This window comes from Equus asinus, chromosome 10 (genome assembly GCF_041296235.1).
Source record: "Equus asinus isolate D_3611 breed Donkey chromosome 10, EquAss-T2T_v2, whole genome shotgun sequence".
In the NCBI taxonomy this organism is placed as follows: Eukaryota; Metazoa; Chordata; class Mammalia; order Perissodactyla; family Equidae; genus Equus; species Equus asinus.
The window spans coordinates 16456684-16482794 of record NC_091799.1 but is presented as its reverse complement, the minus strand read 5'-3'; the positions used below and the strand labels follow the sequence as shown (position 1 = coordinate 16482794).

Here is a 26111-nt window from a genome sequence, read left to right as displayed (position 1 = left end):
TGCTCGCTCGACTGCTGCCAGGTGACAAGCGGTGGCTCTCCTGGGCCTGGGTGTCCAGCCCCGGGGACAGGGGCCACCAGGGGGCCACTCCCAGCCCTTCCCCTCCTGGAGGGTTAAGTGTCCCCTGGGGGCAGGAGCGGAACAGGCTCCCTGGGCCTCTTTCTCCCTTGGAAAAATTGCTCTGCTCCTGCCAGCTACCCCTTGACAAACCCTGGGCTGGCCCCTCCCTGCCCTCGGCCGGCACCTGCCTCTCCCCAGGCCCTCCAGCTCCTGGGTGGGCAGCCGGGGCACTGACCACCTGGAGGCCTGTCCACCTGGAGGTACAGGCCGCTGCCCGGCTGTCAACACCACCACACTGCTCTCCCCGTGGCCTCCTCAGAGATCCTCTTAGGACACAGACCCAACGGCACCAATCCCGCTCCTGCTTGACCCCCTTGACAAGACCCAAAGTGTCGAATGAGCCGGCTGCTGACCCCTTTAGCCTCGTTCCCCCCACACACCCTCCCACCTTACCTCCACCCGCCCGCCCCAACACACCTTCCCTCCACTACCCAGCCGCAAGACCCCAGGGGGCTGAGCTCTGCTGTCTTTGCGCCCCAACTTCCTCAGCTCGGACATCCCCCCAAAACCAGTCTGACTTACCCCGCATCTCAGGTGAGTTGCCGCCTCCCCCAGGAAGCCCCTCCCCAGCAGGGTTGGAGGGCCCTCGCTGCGCTCCCATGGCCCTCGTTAGGGTGCTGAGCACTTGGGGCTGTCATTGTCTATTGTCCTGCTGTCCCCCCAACGCTGCTGCTGCCCCTGCACCCGGCACAGCGTCGGCGGAGGCCCCGCCCGGGTGAACGAATGATGGCACCATGCACGAGGGGCTCCGCGTCTCTGCGCTCGGACGGGCCGCCCCTTCATCGAGGCCCCATATTCACAAGGTCCCCGGGGGCGTCGGATGCCCTCCTCCCCCCGGGTCGGAGCTGGGCACTTTGCCCTCCCAGACTCTCTGTCCCCAGGAGGGAAAATACCAAAATATAGAAACACACACTAGGGCCGCGCCTCTGCCTTCATCACATCCCAGCTCGGGGACGGTGGGCAGCCCGCCTCTCCTCTCTGAGCCTTACTTCCCTCCTCAAAAGGCAGACATGCCTCCCTCCGGGGATCGGTTTAAGGATCAAGGGGAAAAGATTTCAGTACGCAGCACGGCGCGGCGTCCGCCGATATGCTCAGCAGACAGCAGGCTCCCTCCTGGATCGCGCCCCTCCTGCTTCCCGCCGGGCGGCCGCGGCCCGAGAACGGAGGCTCGTCCCAGCACCAGGGGGCAGCGTTTCCCACTCCAGCCCGAGCCCGGCGCCGGGTTGGAGGGGTTCACCTGGATTTCCAGCGAGGCCTGGGGTCCCCGGAGCCTCCGGGCGGCCCCCTCTGCGGTCCCATCAGTCCGTGGGGTCTGAAGTTCAGGGGCTGCAGGGGGCGGAGAGGGGGATGTGCCCAGGGAAGAGGGGGGCTTCCCCAGATCCTGGAGAAAAGGGGGCAATGCTGGAGGTCATTTAGGGAACGCGAGGCAGTGGAGCACAGTGGTTGGGACAGGTCCTTGGACCCTGACAGGCCAGGCCAGAGCTGGCCCTGCCCTTCTGGGTGTCCACCTCCTGGAGCCTCAGTGTCCTCTCAGCTGTAACAGTGGAGCCGACAGACCACCTTCCTGGCCGCTAGCAGGAGGCAGGAGGGTGTCAGGGAGCAGGCTGCTGGCTGCGTGCCTTAATGCCCCAGTCAGGGCGCATCGTGTGTTTGCCAGAGGTCGTGTCCAGACACGCCCAGCAAAAATATCCAGCTTGCTGGAGCCCAGGCCAGCCGCGGGCAGTGGTGGACGCCAGGAAGGAGCAGCCAAGGGGGCTGCGAAGCGGTGGGCCGAGCTTGCCAAACGCTCCATTTAATGATTAAAGCCACAGATGTCTCAGAACAGGCGTCTAGGAGAGACACGTGGATTCCACACGCACACACGCACACGCACACACATTCTCCACAGGAGGCACATTTGCGGTTTTCAAATCCTGCAGATACTGAAGGAGCCAGAAAGTTCCCTTTCGCGGTTAGTCCTTCAAGGCCCATTGTCCTTGATTTACAGCCTTCAGGAGCGACAGAAACCTCGGGGAGAGAAGGCGGACGTCACCGGGGGCCCCTCCCATCCGCCCCGGTGCCAGGCAGAGAAGGCTCCAGTGAGGGATGTGGACTGAGCGGAGGGCACCGAGCATAATGCCCCCTCACTGAACTCCGGCCGTAAAAGAAATCGCAACACACCCTGCGCGTCCTGGCCCTGCCTCTAGAGGGGGCTGCCAGGGGCTCGGGACCCGCCCGTGCTGGGACTCACCAGGAGCTTTACAAAAAATGCAGATGCCCAGGCCCCCATCTAAATAGGCTGAACCAGAATTTCTGGGGTGGGTCTGAGAAGTCTGCATTTACGACAGCCCTGGATCCGATGACCATTAGGCTCAGGAATCTGAACTGGCCCTCCTCACTCTTCCCGCTCTTAGGGATGATGAAGAAGGAGTCATGTTTTAAATGCTCTATTATTTGAGTGGAAGGGTTTTCTATCAATCTTGACAGCTCGTCTCTAAACGGCTCCATCGGCCACTTCACCCAGGAATCCAAGGGGCGCACACACGCACATGTATGCATGCACACATATGCAAACACACACAGGTGCACTGGGTCCGGGATCCCGCGCTCAGCAGTTTGCCAGGAAACCAGGCCCCGGGCCTGTCACAACCTGGAAGGGATGCCCAATCCCCTACGCGGCTCACGGTCAGCGGTCTGGCGGCAAGGAGGCCTCAGCTGGCGGTCACAGGTGGCGGGCTGCTTCCCAGATGATCTGCAGGGCCATCGAGGCGCAGGGGAGCTGGGCCACGGTGTAGGCCAGAGAGCGGGTGGGCGCCCGCAGCTTCCCCAGGTAGGCCACGGTGTGCACCATGCGGCCCAGGAAGAAGACGAGAAAGTGCATCTGGGCCACGAAAGGGTCGGGCCCCAGGAAGGAGTAGACGAAGCCCAGGAACAGGAAGGGGTAGATGGTCTCCATGTCGTTCCGGTGGGCTCTGGGAAGGCAAGGGGCAGCGGTCAGCCAGGCGTCAGCAGTGAGAACACCACGGGAGGCAGCGGTCCTCTGCCCTGAGGGGCCCCGCACCACTGGGGGTCATCTCAGGAGAGTCAAATCCGCTCACGGCCAGGACAAGGAGAGCCCCAGAGGCAGGAGGGACCACGACCCTAAGCTCCCGTTAACGGGGCTAGGAGCCAGACAGGCTGCTCCTGGGGTTTTTTTGCTGAGCCCTAGGGCTGGCTGGGCCTTGGCCCCCACCGCACTCTCCCCACCTTCCCCTCTGGCCTTGGATGCCAGGCCGGAAAAGTGGGGCTCAGCGGGGTGAGTGAGAGCTGGGAGGAGCCCAGGTCTGACTCAAGCCCATGCCCTTTACCCCCAAGGCAGCTCTGAGGCGCCCTCCTTCCGAATGCAGGTTCCCGGGCCCTCCCGAGCGGGCTGGGCTAGAGCCTAGGAGCGTGCATCTGAAACCCAGGCCCAGATCTGTCTTATTCTGCCCCTAAATATAAGCAACCCCTCCTCCCCGTTTTGGGGAAAATAAGAACAAGAACAGCTTCCACTCACTGGAGCCAACCAGCTGCCGGACCTCGGCAAAGCTCTTCATTTCATCCCTGCTGTCCTGTTTCTTTTTTTGTTTAAAATCATCAAGTGTGTGAGTCTGTGGAGTGTATCGGGGGCGGGACGGCTGTGTATAACCCTGCCATAAATAAATGACCAAGAAAGAAAACCCACTTCTGCTAAGAGTTGGTTCACATTTTCCGTGACTCCTGCTGATGGGCAGCTTCCTTTACAGAGGGTGGGGAGGTCGAGTCCCATAAATTAGAGACTGAGCGAGCGACTGAAGCCCTAGATGGCATGTTGGAAGTTCAAACAAACAGGAATCCAGTGCCCAGCCCATGACCTCCCCCAAGGACGGGCCACATGCGTGAGGCACCGGGACTCTGCTGGAACGGAAGCCCCTTCTCCAGGCCTTCCAGCTGGAACGCGTTTCTCCAACGCTCCACCAGTGGGCCAGGCAGGGACCTGCTGCAGAGTCCTCCTCTTCCCTCCCACTTGCATGGAGAGCCTTGGGCAAACGCCTTGGTATGTGGCCTGATGGAAAGGAATTGGGCTGGACAGGGCAGGGAAGAGGACTGCAGCACTTGGCCACCAAGTGTCGTAGGTGTCTCTGCAGCATGATAAGGGTCCGTGTGGTCAGGAGGCATTTGCACTGCAGCCTGAGTGATGAGGGGCAATCCATGCCGGGAGAAGAACTTTCCAGAGAATGGGATTGGCATGTGCAAAGGCCCTGAGGTGGGAATGAGCATAGTGTTTTCAAGGCACAGAAAAGTGACCCGTGTGGCTGGAGTGTGGTGCACAAGAGGGAATAGGCAGGATAAGAGTGGGAGAGAGGCCTCATGAAGCGGGATAAGGAGTCTGGAATTCTGTCTGGCATACAAAAGCTCCCAGAAACCCAGCAGGGCCTGGATCTTTCTTAGGTCAAAGTCAGGACATGCCAGTTGGTGTCTCTGTCCCCCTGTCCTGGAGCCAACATGGCCTTCCTGCTCCTTTTCTCCCAAATCTCAACCTTGGGACCCAGCCACAGGGAAAGCAAGTCTGCAGGAGGGCCGGCCTTGCCCAGCCAGGGAAAGACTGCTGGCTTCCACATCAGACAGAGGTGGGCACTGGCCAGACCCGGGCCCTGGGGAAGAGGAGAGGGGGAACTGAGGACTGGGGCCACTCCAGTTCCCCAGTCAAGCAAGTCCCTCCGTCGACTTGTGAGTCATGAGGGAGGAGGCAGCCAGTGTTCCTCTACACTCTCATGGAGATGGAGCTGAGTATCCCAACGTGCCCCCACACCCTCTTAGAGGGACGCCCTTGGAAAACCCATTTTAGGTTGTCACTGTGTCCCAGAATGTGGTCTGCATACCATAGGTGACCCACGAAATGGGACCACCTGGATGAGCTTTTTTTTTTTTTAAGGAAGATTAGCCCTGAGCTAACTGCTGCCAATCCTCTTCTTTTTGCTGAGGAAGACTGGCCCTGAGCTAACATCCGTGCCCAACCTCCTCCACTTTATATGTGGGACGCCTACCACAGCATGGCGTGCCAAGCGGTGCCATGTCTGCCCCCGGGATCCGAACCGGTGAACCCTGGGCCGCCAAAGTGGAACGTGTGCACTTAACTGCTGCGCCACCAGGCTGGCCCCTGGATGAGTATTTTTGTCATACTTATATATTTACCTGAAAGCGTCAGAAAAGCATAACTAGCATCTGAGACCCATTCATTCAGATACCTTTCCTTAAAGTACGTATTTCCATTTTAAGAGTGAGTCAGTTTTCAGAAAGCCGTTAAGAGAATCGTCAGCCAAACCCCAAAGAGCAGGAGGGAAAGAAGTGGGGGAGAGACAGGGCAGAGAGGAGGGTCAAGGATGGAGACGGTGGTGGCCGGTGGGCGCCCTGCTCTGCGGGGCGGAACTCAGAGGTGGGGAGGGGCAGCCCTTGCAGAAAACCGTGCAGCAAGTGCTGAGCGCCATCTCCCAGCTCCAGCAATCGGGACTAGAGGACTCAGAGGTCACCAGTGAGGGAGGAGAGGAGCCAGGGAGCTCAGTGCCTGCTCGCAGCCCCCTCCTCCCTCTGGCATGTCTCCGACCACAGCAGGGCCCCATGAAGCCGCAAGCGGTGTCACGGTCAGGGAGACGTGGGGAAAGCACGGATGATGCAAACAAACCCATCCTCCTCCTCCCCACCCCAGGATCCGAACCGGCAGACATGGAAAGAGTCACGTACCAGACAGACACTTGGGCAAAACGTGTCATTCCAATAATAACTGTTTTTTTAAGGTAAAAGTCACCCAAAGCAAAACCCCACTAGACTGGACTTGCAGAGCCTCCCGCGGCCCCAGGCTGCCTCCCTCTCAGCAGACATTGCAACACCAGCCGCATTTTATGGCATCAGGTGACAGAGTCGGGAGAGGGTGACCCATAGCTATCCCCAGGCATCCCGGGCAGGGACAGCTGCTGGGGGCCAGGCCAGGTCTCTCCCCTCCCCTCTGCCCTGTTCCCCATCCACACTGGTGACTTCCTTGAATCCAGGTTTGACACTAAGTAAAGGGCCGCTTCGTTTTAAAGGCAGGTAGAAAAACGGAGTAAAATGAGGTTTATGCGGAGGCGGGTACTTTGGAGCAGAGCCCACGCGCATCACACGGCCTGGGCCCAATGGCAGCTGAGCCACGCGGCCTTGGCGAGCCTGTTTCTCCCGCCGGAGATAACAGTACCCTCCTCACAAGGTTGTTGGGAGGGCCGAGCGAGGTGGTATTTATAACGCGCCGAGAACACCGCCTGCTGCCGAGTAGGTGTGTTCTAAGTTAGCTGCCATCTTCTTCGTCATCATCATCATCATCAGCCCAGTCCTGGACACAATTGTTAAAGCTAATTTCACCCTCTGCGTTCTGCCAGACTCCAGACCGCCCTCAGACGCCCTGGCCCGACTCATAGACCACATCTTCGGGGTGCTGGGCGGAGCCTGCCGTCCTGCCGTCCTGTGGGTGCTGGTGAGCTCCAGGGCCTCAGGCAAGTCTCCTCCCTCTCTGGGCCTTGGCTCACCGACCACCCATAAAATGAACATGCTGGATAATATCTAAGGAGCTTCTGGGCTCAGAATTGGGGACCAGTCTCCTGCCAAACCGGTTCACTCAGATTAAGTCCACAGACTCCAAACAGTCAGAAATACTCCAAAGCTCGGGCAGGTGTGTGTCTTCCTGCTTTGGGACCACTCAGAGACCCCCCTCACTGCAGTTTCATACACACAGACTCCGAATTGGGCCAAAGACACACAGCCAGGAGACTTGGGAGGCATGGGGAGGCGAGGTGGCTGGGTTCCATCGCTTTCCTTGACAGCTGGTTCCTGACTCCCCCCAGGGCCCAGCTCGCGTTGTGGCCGCAGCATGTTCTCCTCCAAGAACCCGGACCTAGTGCCTTCCTGTGTGCCCAGAAGGCTGACCCTCATGGCAACATAAACTCGATCTAATATTTAACTAACTTCTCCTTCAGGGCCTCTCTCACTCAGGTTCCGGCCAGTTCTCCAGTAGCAGACGACAGGACGGATGGCCCTCTGAGCTCTGTGGCCTCCAGGTCCCAGGATGTTAGGTGAAGTCAGGAGGAGGAGGAGCCCAGGGGACCAGGAACTCCCAGGTCTGGCCATGTGAGTTCCCGATGGATACTCACGGAATGGATATAACACACCATTAAATGAGGTGCTCGAAAAGTGCTGAACTGAATTTCAACGGTCTGAGCATCGGCCCCATAGATGGGGAGTCATTTCGATCAAAGGAAAAAATTGTACTGGGTGACCAGAAATGTCTCGGCACCACATGGGTCTGCAGCTCTCCTGGGCGGGGTTACAGCCAATAACAACAGCCCAGTTCCTAAGCCGCCCATGCAACCACTCCATGCCACAAGTACGCTTCGCAGCACGGAAGCTCCAAAGCTGAGAGAAGCTACACACATCCTTTGGCAGCTGCTGTGAGCCGGTTCTGGCCTTCCACAGTCATGGCAGTGGCTGCCTCGACTGGCATCTTGCCCTTCTCCACTGCCCAGGAGAGCAAAGCCAACCAGGGGGAGGCCGGGACAAGGTTCACCAGTAGGACATTCTGTGTGGGTCTGGCTTTCGTTCACTAAAGTAAACTAGTGCTTAGCACTGTGTCCTGCACACAGAAGGTGCACATTAAATGTTGAATGAATGGAAGATGGATGGATGGACCTCACACAAAGGACTGGACGCTGTAGTTATCTTAGAAAGGGCGAAATAGCAAAGAATTTCACTCCCTACATGACACGTGTCTGTAATTTTTGAAAACCACAAGTACGTATATTATTTTCAATGATCAAAAAAACCGTAACAAAAAAAACCACTGACTTCCTTCTAATAAAAGAATCTCTGTCATTTTCACTACAGCATCCCACCCATCTCCACGGGAAGGTGTTGAGAACTCCGTGAGGGTTTGTCCCCGTCTCACTCCTGCCCAGCTCCCCATCCCCCACCTCTCCAGCGACCTCCCCTGACAACCCCCAGCCCCTGGGAGTGCCACCTCCTCACTCTCCAGCCCACCGAGGTCCAGCAGCAGAGAGGAAACTGCCAAAAAGTCCAACACTGACCACTTGAAGTCATCATTTGGTCTCCAACAGAATTTTACACAGTCATTTTGTAAGAATCATTTCTTGAGTAATATTTACTCACATGGAAAGTGCTCATGAAATAATGTTAACTAAAAAAAATCAGAACCCCAAATTGGGTATATAAGGCGTGACTAATTTTATGAAAGATATTTAGACATAGAAGACGAAGAGGAGACAGACGAAAATGTTAACAATGATTAGAACCGTGGGAGGTTTTCCTCTTTCTCCTCTCCAAATTGTCTGAATGAGGAATTCTGATTTTTACAGTAAGAAAAATTGTTTTTGATTGATTAAGGGAGGCTAAGCGTATGAAATGATATTCAACTTCGCTCAGAGCGAAAGAAATACAGAGTAAACCCTGAATGTGCCATAAATTTTCACCTATCACGTTGGCAGTGTATCCACCCCGAAGTGGGTGCACTGAGGCGGCAGAGGGAAACGGCACGCACACCTGCGGCAGGAGCGGCGTCGTGCACCGTTCGGCACTATTTCTGACCATCTGGCTGCGTCCTGCAGTTTTTGCTCACACATACACACCAAGGCAAATGAAAGAGGTTTGGGTGCAATTGCTCACAACAGAGACGGACTGAGAACACGGCCCATCAGAGGAACCGGTGAGATGAGCTCGGATCGTCCGTTCAACAGGAGGACGGTGTAGACCCCGGAGCAGCCATACAATGAACGTGGCCCCTCTCTGGGCTGACGTGGAAGAATCTGTGTCATTTGGGGAAAAGGCACAGTGCAGACCAGCGGGGAAAGGGGGGTCCTTTGCGGGTAAGAAGGAAAAAGCATAGCACATGCGTTCACGTGTGCAGACAGCGCCTCTGGGACGATGCGCGAGACACTGTAACAACCTTTGCCCTTGGAGAGAAGAGCTGGGGCGCTGGAGGCCAGGGGTCGAGGGAGACTGGATTTTCACGGGATGCCTGTTTCCAACTCTGTAATCCTGAGCCATGAGCAGGTTCTACTTTCCCACAATTAGAAATTAAATCAATGAATAAGTTAAAACAATCTGAGGGGGTCAGGAAGGCAGAAGAGCTTGGCCCCCAGCAGCCCCCAAACCCCGGGGGTTCAGAGAGAGACTGAAAGGCCAGGCCGAGGCCCAACAGGACTTGCCTCAGGCAACGCTCCACGTCCTGGTCGTCCCGGTGAAACTGGAGGCCTCCGTGTCTCAGGGCGTCCTCGGGGTTGGCGAAAGCCTGGAACACACCAGCTGAGGGTCACTGAGATGCACGGCCTGGGCCCCGGGGTCTGCGGCGGCACGGCCACATACACATCCATCCACCAGCATCCACAAGCTCCTACTATGTGTCAGGTGCTGGAGACTCACCACGAAGGAGGGGGCTGTGGACTGAACGTCTGTGTGCCCTGTGCATTCATCTGTTGAAATCTAACCCCCGATGTGATGGGACCAGGAGGTGGGGCCTTTGGGAGTTGATTCGGTCATGAGGGTGGAGCCCCACAAATGGGATTATTGCCCTTATATAAGTGGCCCCGGAGAGCTCCCTCGCCCTTTCGCCATGTGAGGACACAGCCATCTCTGAACCAGGAAGCAAGCCCTCCCCAGACACCGAATCTGCCGGGGCCTTGATCTTGGACTTCCAGCCTCCAGAACTGTGAGAAATAAGTTTCTCTCGTTTACGAGCCACTTGGTCTGTGGCATTTTGTTAGAGCAGCCCAATCGGACTGAGACAAAGGCCCTCCCATCCACGCTTTTGTGAAGCTTACAGTCTGATGGAGGAATTGCCTGTGGAGCAGGGAAGACCAGGTGCTGAGTCTTAAGAAAGGGAAGACAGGGCTGGCCTTGAGAGTGCTCACAGAGACTTGACTGAGTCTGGGGGTCAGAGAAGGCTTTTCTTCTCCAAGGCAGTGACACTGAAGCTGAGGCTTAAAGGATGCGTCAACATTAACCAGAGGAAGGGAGGGTTGGAGCAACAGCATTCAAGGCATAAGGAAGAGTATGTGCAAAGACCCTGGGGTCAGAAGAAAATGGACATGTTTGCAGAACAGAAAACCAGGATGGCTGAAGCATAGAGAGCAAGGGATAGAGGCCCAAGATGAAGCTGCAGGGGTCAGCAGGGGTCCTAGAGGACCCTAAGAATTTGGACTTTGAACTAAGAGCAATGAGAGTGGGAACTCCAGCTCCACAATGACTAACTGCGGGTTTCTGGACTTCCCTGAGCCTCAGCTTCCTCATCTGTGAACCCTGGATCAGCGGAGCTCATGCACCCTGCCAAGAGTGAAGGAGAGAACTGGAGAAGCCTCCAGCACAAGATGGTTGGCACAGGAAGAATGCTTAACGAATTGTCTGCGGAAGGAAGACACTTAAGGTCACACTCAGGTCATTAAAGGCTCATGCCTGTCACTCACTTCCACGGTTCCCTGCCGGCATCCTCAGCAGCAAGTTTGCTAAACTGCTCATCCAATGGCAAGTCCTGCTGCTGCTGACTCATGAGCCCAGGTGACACCTGTCTTCAAGCGCTGGTTTGTCCTGTCTGGTGGGCCTGCCCCTGCCCCACCCCAGAGGTGAACGTAGCACGGCACTGATGCCTGTCACGGCCAGGATGGGAGCCCTCACACCCAGAATTCCTCTCCGCTAGCCCTTAAGTCACGGAGTCATCAACTCTGACGGCCCTGCACAGAGTGCGTGGACCCACGACAGCCTTGAAAGGGCCTTAGCATTCAGTGGGCAGCTGCCTTTGGAGTCTGAAGTCCACGAGGTTGCTCGGTCCTGAAGACGGATCTGGAATGCAGGTGAGCCTGGCCGGGAGCCACCTGCAGTGTGGACCGGAGGAGCCCCGGCGACAGAAGCTGGAGTAACTACCTCTAGCTGGGGCAGGGGGGCAGGCCTCTGGATGCCCCCACGAGGGACCTGTGGCAGCTGCCGTTCGTGTTAATTCCGGTTGTAATAAGTAGTGAGAACCAATATTGGTGGACCATTTGCTCCGTGCCAGGCGCCGAATTCTCCTGGCAGTACTGTGATGAGCCCCAGTTTACAGATGAGGAAACTGAGCTCCCAGACTTGCCCGCGCTCCCAAGGCTGCTGGGTGCAGGAGCCAGAGCCCCATCCGTCACCTCCCCACAGTGCAGCTCTCCCGCTCCTTCCTGGCTGACTCTGAACTCAGAGCAGAAACGATAGGGACACTGGTAAGGAGCACCTCGGGGACAGCCCAAGGGGATGTTCCTTCTGCCACTCCCCACTGACCAGGCACAAAAGCACTCCAACAGGTTTGTCTCCTCCCCTCCCTGAGCTCACATTGCAAGGAAAGCTCTGGGCTGCACCCTGCTGTTGAGGACCCCATCCCCCTGGAGCACGTGTGGGCTCTGGAGCTGGACACCCGGGTTCAAACCAGACTTCGCAAGTGATGTCTCCTCTCTGAGCCCGAGTTCCTCACTTGGAAAATAAGCTGAACCCGGCTCTTCCCCTCTTTCCCCTAGGGCTGTGGTGGGTATTAATGCTCAGCTCCATGGAAGGACTCAGTGGGTGAAAGTAGCTGCCCCTGCTCCGTGCCTGTAACCTGCATGCCAGGATGAGCCAAGGTGGGAGAAGTCAGGAGTGATCAGTGTGCCTCTGCTCCGGGTGACAGTTCATCTGGGGAGCTGCCCTGCCTTCAGCCCTGCCTGTACCTGTGCCAGGAGCTGAGCCATCTGCCAGGCAAGATGCCACTCCCCAGTGTCCCACGCCACGCCTTTGAACTGGACAAAGGGGGACAGTGGGGCACAGTTTCCAGAAACAATTCCTCTCTGAAATGCCTGGGAGGATGGTCAGCAGGTGCACCCTGGGCCTCTGTGTCTAACAGGAGGGCTGAAGAGCTTGTCCAGCAACGTCCCGGGCTCTGGCTGTCCGGTGCTAGCCGAGTTGCTCTGGAACCGTCCTCCCGCCCACCCGCCCCGCCTGGCCCGGATCTCGGCCCCTTCCTTGTTTTGTCTCGGGGACTCGGAGCCTGGGGAAAGCTCCGCCCCGAGCGCTCCGGTGGAGCCTGGCTGAGACCTGCTCTGGAGGCTGCAGCAGGCTTGGAAGCGACCTCACCGGCAAGTTGGGAATTTCCATTAAAGGTTTCCGGGGCTCCTGTTTCGCCGGTTCCCACTCCACCCAAGCATCAGATCTCCCGTGCCGGGAAGCCGCCGGTTCGACGGAGGCTTTCCGCTGCTTGCTCCACCCCCAGGACCTGCTTCCCCGGAGCGGAGCGCAGGAGAGCCCAGGGCGGGCCAAGAGTCACGTCCTGCCGAGAAGTTACCTGGTGGCACAGCCAGTGAGTGCACGCTCTTAAAACAGAGGACAAGAAGGTGCAGGTCCTGCTGGGACCGAGTGCGCCATCCCAAAGGGCTGGGAGAGGCACCTGGGTCCCGGCCTGCTCACACTCGGGCGCTGAAAACCCCGTGGCCGTGTTTCTCTTGTCCCGGACCTTCCCCCAGCACAGCGCCAGAAGCGCGCGCACGCCGGGCTGGGTACCCGAGGGCGGCACGTACCTTCTTCCTCAGCCTCACTTGGCCCGTGATGACGGCCACCGCGTACATCTTGATGACCAGCAGCGTGCTGCAGAGCAGGAAGGCCGGGAGCGCCTGGCCACTCACCATCGCGAGGCTAGGGGGTGGCATCTCGGCGGCAGGAGCTCCGGGGAACACGGCGAGAGCAGGCGTGAGGCTGTGTCTCCTAGAGAAGGGCGGAGGCGGGGAGAGCAGTGAGGGGGGCCTATCCGCGCTCAGCACCCGCCCACGCCCAGCGGCAGAAGCAACATCGGACTCCAGATGCTGGGAGAGAAGCAGAGAGACGGAGGTGTCCCGGATCCAGGTACTGGTTCCGGACCACCCCTCCCTGGCAAATCCTTAAACACTCTCTAATCGGTTTTCTCCTCTCTAAAATGTGGGCTACCGCAGTGCCTGCCTTCTGGGGGTGTGACAAAACTGGCACATGGCAGGACCTGCATAGGTGGCCAGGTCACTGATCTGTTCCCACCTTCTTGAGGGTCAGGGCAAGTGCTGAGCATGAGAACCGAGCATCTGTCCGCACACTCAGCCTGCACCCTTGAACCACAGCCACACCTACACCCATGTGACTTTGATGTTCGTGGAAGGCTGAATAATGGCCCCCAAACACGTCCACGTCCCAACCCCCCCCCCCCAGCCTGTGCACACGTTACCATATGTGGCAAAAGGGACTTTGCAGGTGGGAATAAGTTAGGATACTGAGATGGAGAGATTACTCTAGATTATCTGGGTGAATCCAGTTTCACCACGACGGTCCTCCGAAGAGAGAGGGAGCAGAATCAGAGGGAGAAAAGATGTGAAGACAGGAGCAGAGCCCAGAGAGGAGCGAAGATGCTCGACTGCTGGCTTTGAGGATGAAGGGAGGGGCCGTGAGCCCTCTGGAATGCTGATGTCTCTAGAAGCTTGCAGTTCCCTTGACTTTAGCGCACTGAAATTGATTTAGGACTTCTGGCCTCCAGAACTGTAAGATAATAAACTTGTGTGGTTTTAAGCTGCTAAATTTGTGGTCATTTATGACAGCAGCCGGAGGAAACTAGCAGGCTTTTCCACGGTCTTCTTTAGCATCTCTATCACTAGCACCAGCTGTGTGACCTTAGGCAAGCAGTCTCCCTCTCTGAACCTGTTTCCTCAACTGTAAAATGCAGCTGACAGTCAGTCACTCCCCACAGCAGCTGTGGGAACTAAGAAGAGTCATGTCTAATTATTAAGCACCTGGCGCATACAGTGCCCTCCATCTATATGAGCCTCTGAGCCTCAGTTTCTTCCTCCTCAAAATGGGGATAATGATCCCACCCAGGAAGGCTGCCAGGAGGGAAACTCGGTAACCCCTGCCCTTGCTGCTGGCGGCAGTGGGTGGAGAGTAGGGAGGGGGTAGGTGGGGGGCGGGGTAGCTTCTTATCCATTTGCTATGTGCCAAACCTTCCTTATCTGGACAAAAGATGTCCTTGTAAGCTGACACCACTGTTTCTGGAGCATGGGGCTGCCAGGCAGGGTTGTCCCAGCCTCAGGAGATAAACGATAGGTCACGGTCAGGACGCAGAAAGCATCGGATGTCCTGAAACCTGTTTTCTCCCTGCCTGCAAGTCGGGAGGAGCTGTGCTGGCTTGCTCCTTGCTGATGTTTCTATCTGAGAACAGAGGGTGCCCCCCTCTCTTGCCTCCAGCTCTGAAGAACCACCAGAGGCGGCTGTCTTTCTTGTCAAAAAGCTCAGTTATGGGGTTGGGGTCTGTGGCTGTACTGCCCCCAGAATCGAGGACCAGAGACAGCCCAGCAGAGGACCCTCGGTGTCCATCCCTCCTTGGACGGGGCGGGCTCTGTCCTGTTTGTTCTTCTGAAACGACAAGCTAGAAACGTCACCAGCAGGGTTGGGAAAACCAGCGTGGGCAAGGAGCAGATGATAACCTACTGTGACGTGGAGCCAAAAATAAGAGGGACTTTTGTAGGGATGTCCTTCCCACTAATGTGTTTGACTTCACGGTAGGAATCTTTTCCTCGTCATCTGCTGAAATGAACCAGTTAAGCCAGGGCTTGGCAAGGAGGACAATCCCCTCTCTGATCTTCCGCCAAGAATTTCCCTACAGCCTCTCTCAGTCAGCGGAAGCTGCCATGTTTTGGGTGGCGGTGATGATAGTGGCCTTACTTTTCTCTAAGCTCCCATTACATTCTCTGCCCGTAAAATGGGATTGGTGCCCCCTGCCTTGCACGGGGCGGGGGGTGGGGGAAACTGGAGAGGGTGTGGGAAGCACAGGGCAGGGGATGGGGGTGCTCACCGTGGGCGTAGCCCTGAGGCCGACAGGAAACACAGTGGTGCCTGCACAAAATGAGGGCAAGGGATGGCCTGCGTTGCTCCAGGAGGCCTCCTGGGTGTTGGAAATGTTGTATATCTTGACCTGGTGGCGGTTACACAGGTGGATATAGATGTCAAAATTCACTGAGATGTATCTTCAAATCTTGTTACTTTACAGTATTTAAAAAAAAAAAATTCTTCCATCACAACTCCACAACCCTGAGCAAAGAGGAGGTGTTATGTCTAAAGCCCCATGTGGCTCCTTCCAGCTCACCCTCCTCGGCATTTCCTGAGGATCAGAGACCCAGCTCTCTGGGCTATTTAATTGTCTGTGACTTCAGAGAAGCCCCAGGGAGAGCAGGAAGTGGCCCCACCTTGCCCGCTGGTGCCTGACCTCAGTGAGTATTGCTAGGGCTTTCTCTGGCCAGGGATGGAGAAACGCAGTGACGAAAAAAATGACTGTAGCCGAAGTGACCTTTTAAGTCAGATTTGTACTGTAGTCGTCACTGTAGCATCAACCCTGCTGGGAGAGGCAGTGTTTGTGAAATGTGGTGTGCGGGCTGCAGAAGAGGCAAATGTCAATTAGTGAGCACTTTCCGATCGCTCTGCAGCCCCTCCTGGGGCAGAGGTGGCCTCTCAGGATGAGCAATTCCATGAGAGATGATTTTGTCTGCCAGCTCACCTCTCTTTGCTACCTTCCTCTGGAAAGTCACACCCTTCCTTTCAGGAACTGTGCTCCTATTGCCTGTAATTCTGGTGGGAGAACCAATCAGAATGCTCTATCTTCTTCCTGTGGGGAAGCTGTGTGATCCAGACCAGCCAATCACAACGTTCCTGGCACCTGGCCACTGAGATTGGTCCAAGCGGAACCAATCAGAGAACTTTCGTGGGAATTTAGATTCTGACACAGATAGAGAGACCGCTGGCGGCTCCAGGAGGGGCCCTGGGATGGTGTTGGCCTGAAGTTGTGAGCATCCATTCTTCCTCCTCACACGGAGGAAGGCTGTATTCTGGAGGAGACAATGAGGCCCCAACTTCTGACTCACCCAGATCTGGGAATCTAGCGGTTTCCTTTTTCACTTAAACAAAACATCAATCAAATTACGTCTCTCCTCTGCTCCAAACTGCAGTGGCTCCTATCTCACTCAGAGTCCAAGCCGAAGTCTGGACGATGGCCCGTGACCCCATCCCCATCTGGTTCTCTCTGAATTCCTTTTACTCCTCCCCATCTCTCTCAGTCAGCCTCTCCCATTCCCTCCTTGCTGGTCCTCACACATGCCAGACGCTGTCTTTTCTCCATCCCAGCTCTGGCTGCTCCTCTGTCTGAAATTCTCTCCCTCTCAGCATCCCCTGGGTTGACACCTCATCTTCAAGTCTTTGCTCAATTCTCAGGCCCACCCTGACCATCTCAGTCAGTTCTGCAGCCTGTCCCCACCCCGAGCACTCCTCATGCCACTTCCCTGCCTCTGCTCTCTCTCTTCTTTCCGTAGTGCACGTCCCCGGACGACGCATTTTATTTCATATCCCTGCTGTCTAACACCTGGCTTCCGAGGGCCGGAACTTCAGTTTTGTTTTCCGACGGACCACAAGCCTTGGTCCTGTGCCTGACACATCGACACAGCTGCCGTTTGTTGAATTGAAATGAACTGAGATGACTTGATTCAGATTTCTCTTCTTTATAACCAAAAGAGTCTAGACCAAAGTAAGTGAAAAGCTCCAAACTTTGGTTCTCGGTCCTGACTCCTGCCCGCCTACTTCCTGGAATGCCTGGGGTAGCCTCTCCCAACAGGCAGAGAGCCAGGGAAGAGGCCTCCGGGTCTCCGAGTGGCACCGGCTGCCGGGCAGGCTGGGGCCAGAAGGAGATGATTGGGGCATTGCCCCAGGGCCCCTGCCTTTGATAACCATTCAGTCAGAACCGGAAAAGGTGGTGCGATGTTAAATTGAGCTAATTTGCACGTTGGCAGCCCCAACACTCGTCCAGCAGTGTAGAAACACAGCAGCTGACATTTATGACAAGGATAAATGCAGAAGACTCGGAAGCTGCCAGTCAGCGAACAGGGCTGGTCTGGGGCTGCATGCCAAGCCCAGCCTGGCTCCTGAAGCCGTTCCTGAGGCAGCCACGATGGCCTTCAGGGAGGATGCGATCCCGTTTAAGGAGAGCAGGCAGATGGGGTGACGGTCACAGGGTCACTGGACATTGCCCATACGGCCACCACTGGGCTAATTCCGGAGGCCATTGCATTTAATCCTGCTGAGGAGATATGACTATTAGGCCCATTTTAAAGACGTGGGACCTGAGGCCACGGTTGGTGTTTGTATACTCACCCTGGGACGTCCCACAGCTGGGCTTGGATCGAGGTGGATGTTCTTGACACAGAGGCAGTACCGTTCCAGCTCTGGGGCTGGGGGCTCAGGCCCAGAGGAACTGGATGTGGTAAGCGCTCAAGGACTAGCAACTTTTAATGAATAACTTAGGGTCTCTCCCACTGTCTTCGTGTGTCCCGAGTCAGGAAAGCATGAAGAGCTCCCCAGGGAAGCTCTCGCCCTCTTGGGAGCGAGGAACAGCAAGGTTGCTCAGCTGTGGAGTCCAGTGGTAAGAAAAGACTAGATAGCCACACTGTGGAATACTACTCAGCCATAAAAAGGGATGAATTGTGAATACGTGCCACAGTGTGGATGAACCTGGACAATATTATGCTGAGAGAAAGGAGCCAGACCCAAAAGGCCACATATTGGCTGATTCTCTTTATATGAAATGTCCGGAACAGGCAAATCCACAGAGACAGAAAGTAGATGGGTGGTTGCCAGGCTGTGGGTGGAGGAGGAAGGGGAGCCACTGCTTAAGGCATGCGGGGTTTTCTTTCAGGAAGACAAGAAAGTTCTAGGGGTGGATGGTGGTGATGGTTGCACAACAATGTGAATGTGATTAATGCCACTTGAATTGTACACTTTAAAATAGTTTTATGTTAAAAAGAGAAAGAAAAAAAGAAAAGCCACGGCCGCTGTCTTGTTCATAGCTGTATTTACACGCCTAGCATGGTGTCTGCACTGAGCCAGGCTTTGTAAATATTTGTTGGAAGACAGACCGCCTAATGTGTGCAGGAAATGCTAGTGGATTCCTGGGGCCGGCTGTGGTGCCCAACTGCTTTTCCTGTCTCGGGAGATCCAAGCTGCTCCAAGCTTGGATCGAGCGTGGCCCTTGATGGAGCCCGTCTGCTGCCCCCCCCCCCCCCCCGGCCTGCGAGCCTCAGCTTCCATTCCCGACATACAGAGCTGTGATTGGAAAGGGAGCACTTCCTGGATGCAGCCTGGGGACAAGGCGCAGCTGACGGGAGAGGCAGACGGGGGCCGAGGGGGAGGAGCACTGTTTATCCCAGCACAAACCACTGCCAAAACATTCCTAGGGAAGCTGTGTCACCCCGAGTGTGGCTCTAGGCAGAGGCTCCAGGATCAGCAAGAGTCAAGACCCTGCCCTGTGCATCAAGCGAGCACACGCGGTCTCACGCTTACACGCGCACCACCCACGGATGCTGTGTTCCCGCGGGCGATTCCAGCGTCCAGCTCTCAGACACATGGAACCCATTTCCTAGGAGGCCCTGGAGGGGAAGCTTTGCATTCCTAGGACCGGGCTCAGCCAGTGATGGCCCAGGGGATGGGGGTTTTCAATGCAGGAAAGATGGGAAGCCCTCCCACTTCTTCAGCAGCCTCCAGGATGCAGACCTTCCTCAGTCCCACGAGAAGCACAGCCCCTTTCCCTCAGGGCCTTTGTCACGGAGACAGGGTTTTATGACTGTGGGTTTTTTAAACTGATCATCTAAATGTGCCAGATGCTGAAATTGTCAAGGGGGCACATGCGTGTTTCCTCCTTTAGCTCCATGCAAGGGTCGTAGACTCTGCAACTCCTGACGGTCCATCTCAATGCGAACCCTCCAGTCCGGGGAATGCATTACTTTCTGATAATAATAACAACAATGGCCGCTGACGCCGCCTTCATTTCTGAGGCTCCTCCCAGGAGCCCGGTACCTTTTACATGCGTTTTGTACAAATCTACCTTGCGTTATCTTCAGCATCGTCACCCTCCATTATGGAGCATTATCGGACCCATTTTATACATGGAAAAGCAGGCTTGAGGCTATGAATGACCTTCTCTAGGGTCACTGGTCTGGCAGAGGCGGAGCTGTCGGAAGCCAGAGCCCATACTTGTAACGCTCAGGCGGGGCTGAAGTTTGAAGTCAAGCCAGCCTATTCCCTTCTTGCACAACTCTCGTTGTTCAAAATTCCTTCCTCTTTGGAGCCATAGAGAAAACACATGCTCCCCTCCCCTCGCCTCCTCTGATTTGCCCTTTGGAAATCAGAAATCAGAAGCCATCACCAGGCCAGCCTGGATCTCCCCTTCCAGGCAAATCAACCGCCACCCCAGCAGCTCATCCTCAGATCTCACGTTTTCCAGCCCCCACGACCAGTGGATCGTTCTGTCTGCAAAGGTACCTCTTAGAGGGGCCATAACCCCGTGTGCCGCTGACCCAGCTCAGACCAGACGGGGACCACCACACCTCGCTGGAGACCCCTCACTGCTCCAAGCACAAGAAATGTGACTCCGAGCAGGTCTGGTCACATAATTTGTGGGACCCGGTGCAAAAGGAAAATGCAAAGCTCCTTGTTGGAAAGTTATTAAGAATTTCAAGATGAGGACAGTAAAGCACTAAACTGAGCCTGGGATGGTGAGCGAGTGCACAGTGCGCCCTGCTCCGAGCCCGGGGTCGCTTGGCGGGGGGTGGGTAAGGCGGGCATGTGCTAGACAAAGCCAGAGGAAGGTTCACCTCTGACCTCATGGGATCTGTCACCACCTCGATCTAATATAACAGGGCCGACATTTTATTATCAGTAAAAACATCAAGAATCATAGCAGCTGGCATTTTTGAGTGCTTCCCCTGAGCCAGGCGTCCTGAAATTTTTTTTTTTAGGATTTTTTTTTCCTTTTTCTCCCCAAAGCCCCCCAGGACATAGTTGTATATTTTCAGTTGTGGGTCCTTCCAGTTGTGGCATGTGGGACGCCACCTCAGCATGGCCTGATGAGCGGTGCCATGTCCGTGCCCAGGCTCCAAACCAGTGAAACCCTGGGCTGCCAAAGCAAAGCGAGCGAACTTAACCACTCGGCCACGGGGCCGGCCCCTGAAATATTTTATTTGAATGACACTTACATAACGTTCACCACGTGCCTGAGACGCGTTGGCTTATTTAATCTTCATAACGTCCGGTTGAGGTAGGTACTATTACTCTGCCCATTTCAAAGACGAGAACCTGAGGGATGGAGCTGTCGAGGAAGTTACCCAGTCGCACAGCTAATAAGTGGCCTCGCAACAGCTTTTGGGGTAAGGACTCCTAACACCATTGCCTCTAATTTTCAGCGAGCACTCCTGAGGCTCAGAGGGAGAAAAACCCCAGCGTGAAGAGATCGCAAGTGCAGGATTTAAACGTAGAGCCACCCAGTTGCAGAACCCACACTCTGAGCCCGCTGCGGTCCGGCCTCCACTGAAGACCCAGGTAACATGCCTGGGGTACATTGCACAGCGTCCCCCAAAAGATAGGTCCACGTCCCAACCTCCGGCACCTGTGACCTTATTTGGAAATAGGGTGTATGATTGTTAGGGTTCTGCAAAGAAACAAAACCAGTAGGATTTATTATGAGGAATTGCCCCATGAGATCAGAGAGGCTGAGAAGTCCACGATCTGCCGTCTGCAAGCTGGAGACCCAGGAGAGTGGGAGGTGTGGTTCAGTCCAAGCCCAAAGGCCTGGGACTCAGGGAGCCGATGGCATGAACCCCGCCCAAGAGCTGGAGAAGACGAGATGTCCCGGCTCCAGCAGTAAGGCAGGAGAAGGGAGGTGACTTCTTCCTTCCTCCACCATTTATTCTGTTGAGGCCCTCACCGGATTGGGTGAGGCCCACCCACAATGGGGAGGGCAGTCTGCGTTACTGAGTCCAGGATTCAAACGCTAATCTCATCCAGAAACACTCCCACAGACGCACCAGAAGTGATGTCTAACCTAGAACCCCATGGCCAGTCAAGTGGACACATGGGATTCACCGTCACAGGGGCTTTGCAGATGTATTTTTAGTTGAGGATCTTGACATGAGATCATGCTGGCTTTAAGGTGGATTCTGAATCCAATGACTGTGTCCTTACAACAGAAAGGAGAGGAGGATTCGGATACAGAAACAGGAAAAGGCCATGTGAAGAAGGAGGAAAGATTGGCGCAATGCAGCCGCGAAGACCGCCGGGGGCTGCCTGCGCCCCAGGAGAGGGGCCTGGGAGCAGTGGACCCCCGGAGCCTCCAGAAGGAGCCACCCAGCCGACATCGTGATTTCAGCCCTTTGGCCTCCAGAATCTTGCCCCAGAGAATAAAATTCTTTTGTTTAAGCCGCTCGCGTCATGGTAATCTGTTACAGCAGCCCCAGGAAATGAACACAAAGCCTTCTCGTGTTTTTAAAAGTGTTTGTGCATCCACGCGACGTGCGTACCTGCTGGGTGGATCCCCAGACAGTGCCTGCTTCACATAACTCAGCAAAAGACTGAAGACTTATTTAACTGACGCTGCCAACTTGAAAATAAACCCACAGGTCCTTCCAGGAACCCCGAGACCCAAGGGCTGCAAATGGGAAGTGTTCTGATTCCTCGTTTACAGACAAGGAATCGGGAAGGGGAGGGGGCCCCCCCTCGTTACGGTCGGAGAAGAGCGAGGACGGTCCGGCTCGCCTGGCCTCTAAGGCTGCGTGTGGAGTAGCGCTGTCCACCAGGGACATGATGCACACCACCGTGCAGCCACACAGGGAACTTAGAATTTTCTAGTAGCCATGTTAAGAAAAGAAAATGAAGCAGGTGAAGTTAATTTAAATAATCATATTCGTTTCCTGGGGCCACTGTAACAAATTTCCAGAAACTTGGTGACTTAAAACAATAAAAATTTATTCCCTTGCAGTTCTGGAGGCCAGAACCCAAACCAAGGTGTCAGCGTGGCTGCACTGCCCGCACAGCCTCAAGGCTGGGGGGATCTGTTCCTGCCTCTTCCAGCTTCTGGCGGCTGCCGGCATGCCTTGGCTTGTGGCCCCGTCACTCCAGTCTCTGCCTCCGTGCTCACACTGCCCCCTCCCCTGCTCTCTGTCTGTTCCAGTCTTCCTCTGCCCCCCACTCATAAGGATACGGGCGATCGCACTGAGGGCTTCCCTGGAGAATCTCCGTATCTCAAGATCTTTAACCGAATCACAGTTGCAAAGAAAGATGCCTTTTCCACAGAAGGTAACATTTACAGATTCCAGGGGTTAAGACCTGACATCTTTGGGGGACATTATTCAGCCTACTATACTATATTTTATTTAACCCGGTTTGTCCAAAATGCTATCATTTTAACATGCAATCAATATTTTTTCATTATTAATGAGATATTTTCCCCTTTTTTCATATTAGGTCTTCAAAATCAGGTATGAATTTTACACTTGTGGTACATCTCTATTGGGGCTTCCCACGTTTCGGAAGCTCAGGGACCACGTCTGGCTGTGGCTGCCATATTGGACAGTGCACTCGACACAAAGGTTTCTGGGACTTTTGTCTTCTTGGTGTTTTGTTCCTTTAAGGCACAGGGAACAAGGTCACATTTGTTAGCATCTCAACGATTAGATTAGAATCTCAGATAAAATGCATGCCTTTCAGTCCAGACCCGTGAATCAAGAGGCCGAAACTGCCCTTGAGGTATGTGCCCGAATCGTGGGCTGATTTTGAGCAATCTGGACTTAAAGTCAACTCTGCAGACCCCAGTTTATTACCAAAAGAACGGCAAAATGCCTCTTCCCGTCTGCAATAAGGATGCCAACCTGGGGGCTGAGTTTTACAGTTTGGAAAGCGCTGATTTTCTGTGGCCAGCTCATATGTTAAATTTCATCCCACTTGCAGAGAAGAGGAAACTAAGGCCTGGAGACACCAAGTGAGCTGTCGACCATGGCCCAGAGGCTGACGAGCAGGAAGGGGCACGAGGCCTGAGCCAGTGCCCGGTGGCTGTCAGGCAGCCCTGCTTCCTGTCTGAGCACCGTACTTCGCCTCTCCGAGCCTTGCTCTCCCCGTCTCTAAAATGGACGTGCTAATAGGCCCTCAGCCCAGGCTTGCTGACATAACCCAAGTGGCCTGTAGAACTGTGCCCGGCATGAAATGCAAAATATCACTGCTATTGGTGTTGTTTTAACAACTGAGATTCAACCAGGCCAGTGTAACCCCGGAAGCCGAGCCCAGGGCCTGGGGATGCATGTACAAAGGTCTACTCGCCTTCCACGAATTAGCAGTCCAGTCGGGGAGGAGACCGGTAAAGGACTAACTACCCCACAGCAGGAGAAGAACCATGATGACGTGTGTGTGCCAGGTGAGGAGAGAAGCACAGAGTTTGAGAAAGGGGGCTTTTGCCGGGTCCCCCAGGAACCTGATTGGCTGCTTGGAAGCCAGGGGGTGTACTGGATAAGGCCCAGAATGGGGGCCCTGCCTGAGCCCCTGTAAGGTGGTCCCCCTCATACACAAGCAGACACCTCCTGCAGGGAAGCAGCCCCAGGCAATTCCTGGGTCGGGCCCCCATGGACACAGAGAGCCCCTGACCACAGGGAACCAATGGGAGGCTAGACGACAGCCAATGACATCGACAGCCAGGGAGATTCCGCCCTAACAGGTGCTCCCCAGGTGTGAACGGAAGATACCCAGAGAGAGACGGGGAGGTGGGCACAGGAGCCCAGACACACCAAGAGGGGCCAGCTCAGTGCCCGAGGGCTCAGCTGTGAGCGGCAGGAACAGGGCAAAGAACGTGTTGAGAACTAAGCCCCTCTGTGAATCTGCTTCAGGTTCTGGCCAGCCCTGGGGTCCTCACCCGCTCTCCCGTGTCCCACCGGAGAGGTTCCCCTTGTACCGAGAGCATCCTCCCGTGGGCTCCTCTATCCTGGCCTCCTCAGGGCAGCTCGGTGCTAACAACAACAAAGCGAACCAATGCCGCTAGCCCAGACTGGTCAGTGCAGGTCTGCACTGGTTCCACTGGATGCTGGGGTCCACCAGAAGCCAAGGCCCCATCGAAGGCCATTTCGGATCCCACTTGTCCTCTGGGTACCTCAGGGTAAGATGACATTTTCTGTGCAAGCCTCTGACTGCTTCCTTGTCCCCCCATGACCCTAACTCCACCACCATGAAGGCCTCCGGTTCTCACCTTCCCCAAGAGCCAGGTTGTCCCTGGCACGGAGGAGCGCGTATTGACCCAAGCGAGCCCCTTGCAGCCAGCTGCCCCTCCTCACTGCCTGTTCCTGCCAGGCTGTTCTCTGGGCACGGTTCTGGCCACATGGACCCATCAAAGGCCACTAGGGCCGTGAGTGTGTCCTGGTTGAGCACGTTGAAACAGCAGCTGCGAGAAGAGACCAACCAGCTCTGCGGGGAGGGGGCCAGGCCCCGGGGTTGAGCAGGCACCGTCTGGCTCCAGGACAAGAATGGGACCTGGCAAAAAAGAACAGGCTCCTCCTGCCGGACAGGGCAGCTGAGGGCCAGAGCTTCAGCTGGGGCTGGGGACACAAGCTGGGCAGTAAAATTTAGTGATAAAATAATAATTATTATAGAACAAGATTAATGATAATAATAGTTAACTAGTAACAATAACTAATAATATTTTCCAGGTCCTGTGCCCAGTGGCTTATATATTTGCTCATTGGCCTACTGTCATCCCCATTGTAGAGATGAGAAAATTGGGGTTCACAGGAGTGAAGGGACTCCATCAATTTCGGAGCTAAACTGTAGTGCCATGTGTATACATATGGCTGGTGTGTCTGACAAAGACTCTTCAGATTGCCCAGGGCAGGAGGACGGCTGAGAGGCGCTGGTGCTCAGAGCAGGATGTGGAGACCCATTGGGCGGGTCTCCATGGGCCCTGCTGGATGCTCTGACCTCCCCCAGGATCTGCAGTTTCCAATCCGGCCTGCTCATCTCAGAACCGCAGTCAAGCAGCACGCGCACTATAATGACTGCTCAGCCCAGGGCACTGGGCTGGGAGGTGGTGTTCTGGAAGCGTTCTGAGCTTGGAGCCTGGAAAGGACCAGACACATCCCTTGCCATCCCTCGCACCCTCTGGCACCGGCTGCAGCCCGGGACCCAGGCAGCCTGGCTTGACCATCTCGGAAGGCCATGACCCTTCTATCTCATCGTCAGCAGCCCCTCCAGCCCTGGGGACAGCACAGGTTTTGGCTTCTGAATTGCACCCCATTATCCTAGAGGAAAAACTTCTGCTTCTTCCCGGCTGGAGGCCCAATTTGCACCCAGCTTTCAGTCCTTCCCTAACTCTGCACAGATTGAGCCACACATGGAGCACATGAAAGCGGCGGGCCTGGGACCAGAAAGCCAGGGCGAGTCCTCATGGGAACCAGGGACGCATGAGGCCCCAGAACAGCTATTGCTGAAGGTGGCAGAGTTAAAGCGAGAGACGGGAGTGCACGGCAGACGTGCCTGCTCACTCATTCACCCATTCACCCACGTGACCCCTGAACCCTGGCCCTTAAGTGTGCCAGGCCCATGCTGGCCAGAACACAGGGGTCACGTCAGAGGCCCCTCCACATCCGGAGTGGTTTGGGCTTTTCCCTGAGGCAGAGTCGACCTCATGACCTCTCTCAACCCAGGCCGGGAGCCCCTCTGAGCCAGCCTCGCCCTCCCTCCTGCCTCTTACCCTGGCCCCAGACGCCTCTGCCTGAGCTCATCAGGTGATGCCTTCAGCGATGTCACAAGGCCGGCCTCGGCCAGCTGGAAATCCGAGGGGCTTCGGGGCTCTTGCTTTCTCCTCCCTCTCTCTCAAGCATGACTCAGGCGGGGACAGGCCCTGGGCTGTGGTGAGGTTCTTCATTTTTACGCAACGGCTTTCTTCACTCCGACCCTGCAGGGGGCCCCTTGCCCGCCTCTCAACCCCTGAGAGTCATGGCTCGGATCGGACGCTGGGCAGATGCAGACTCTCTCCTCTGCCAGGGGTCAAGGCCAGTCCTCAGGAAAGGGCCACAGCGGAGGGGAGCATCCACTCCACTCCAGAGACACCCTCTGCCCTGCATGGCTGGTACCTC

General features: G+C 55.8%; 1 protein-coding gene and 2 long non-coding RNA genes across 7 annotated transcripts; 2 read left to right on the top strand and 1 right to left on the bottom strand.

The window, feature by feature from the left end:
• Nucleotides 1-2530: 2530 nt before the first annotated feature.
• PTGES (prostaglandin E synthase) lies at nt 2531-26111 on the bottom strand. Of its 4 annotated transcripts, XM_070518559.1 has the most exons (5): nt 25727-26111; nt 14984-15103; nt 12696-12879; nt 9342-9424; nt 2531-3071 (listed from the first exon to the last, which is right to left on the bottom strand). In XM_070518559.1, the coding sequence occupies exons 3-5, from the start codon at nt 12822-12824 to the stop codon at nt 2822-2824; spliced, it is 462 nt and encodes a 153-aa protein (XP_070374660.1). In that variant the 5' UTR covers nt 12825-12879; nt 14984-15103; nt 25727-26111; the 3' UTR covers nt 2531-2821. The 4 variants fall into 4 exon arrangements, with proteins under 4 accessions (XP_070374660.1, XP_070374661.1, XP_070374659.1 ...); XM_070518560.1 differs by lacking the exon at nt 14984-15103 and having other exon boundaries at nt 25727-26095; XM_070518558.1 differs by lacking the exons at nt 14984-15103; nt 25727-26111 and adding an exon at nt 13148-13258.
• On the top strand, nt 9735-13706 carry LOC139046325 (uncharacterized). Its single transcript, XR_011506203.1, has 2 exons — nt 9735-10979; nt 11664-13706. It is a non-coding gene; the product is annotated as an uncharacterized lncRNA (long non-coding RNA).
• Nucleotides 19280-21418, top strand: LOC123289272 (uncharacterized). Of its 2 annotated transcripts, none has more exons than XR_011506204.1 (3): nt 19280-19484; nt 20409-20544; nt 21192-21418. It is a non-coding gene; the product is annotated as an uncharacterized lncRNA (long non-coding RNA). The 2 variants fall into 2 exon arrangements; XR_006533096.2 differs by having other exon boundaries at nt 19347-19605; nt 21192-21417.

Bases quoted from the DNA above. Each gene is read 5' to 3' on its own strand.
- PTGES (XM_070518559.1), bottom strand. From the start codon at position 12,824: ATGCCACCCCCTAGCCTCGCGATGGTGAGTGGCCAGGCGCTCCCGGCC. The intron at 9,425-12,695 runs GTACGTGCCGCC...GGTGTGTTCCAG, and splicing joins AAGTGAGGCTGAGGAAGAAG to GCTTTCGCCAACCCCGAGGA. The intron at 3,072-9,341 runs GCAAGTCCTGTT...TTGCCTTCCCAG, and splicing joins GACGTGGAGCGTTGCCTGAG to AGCCCACCGGAACGACATGG.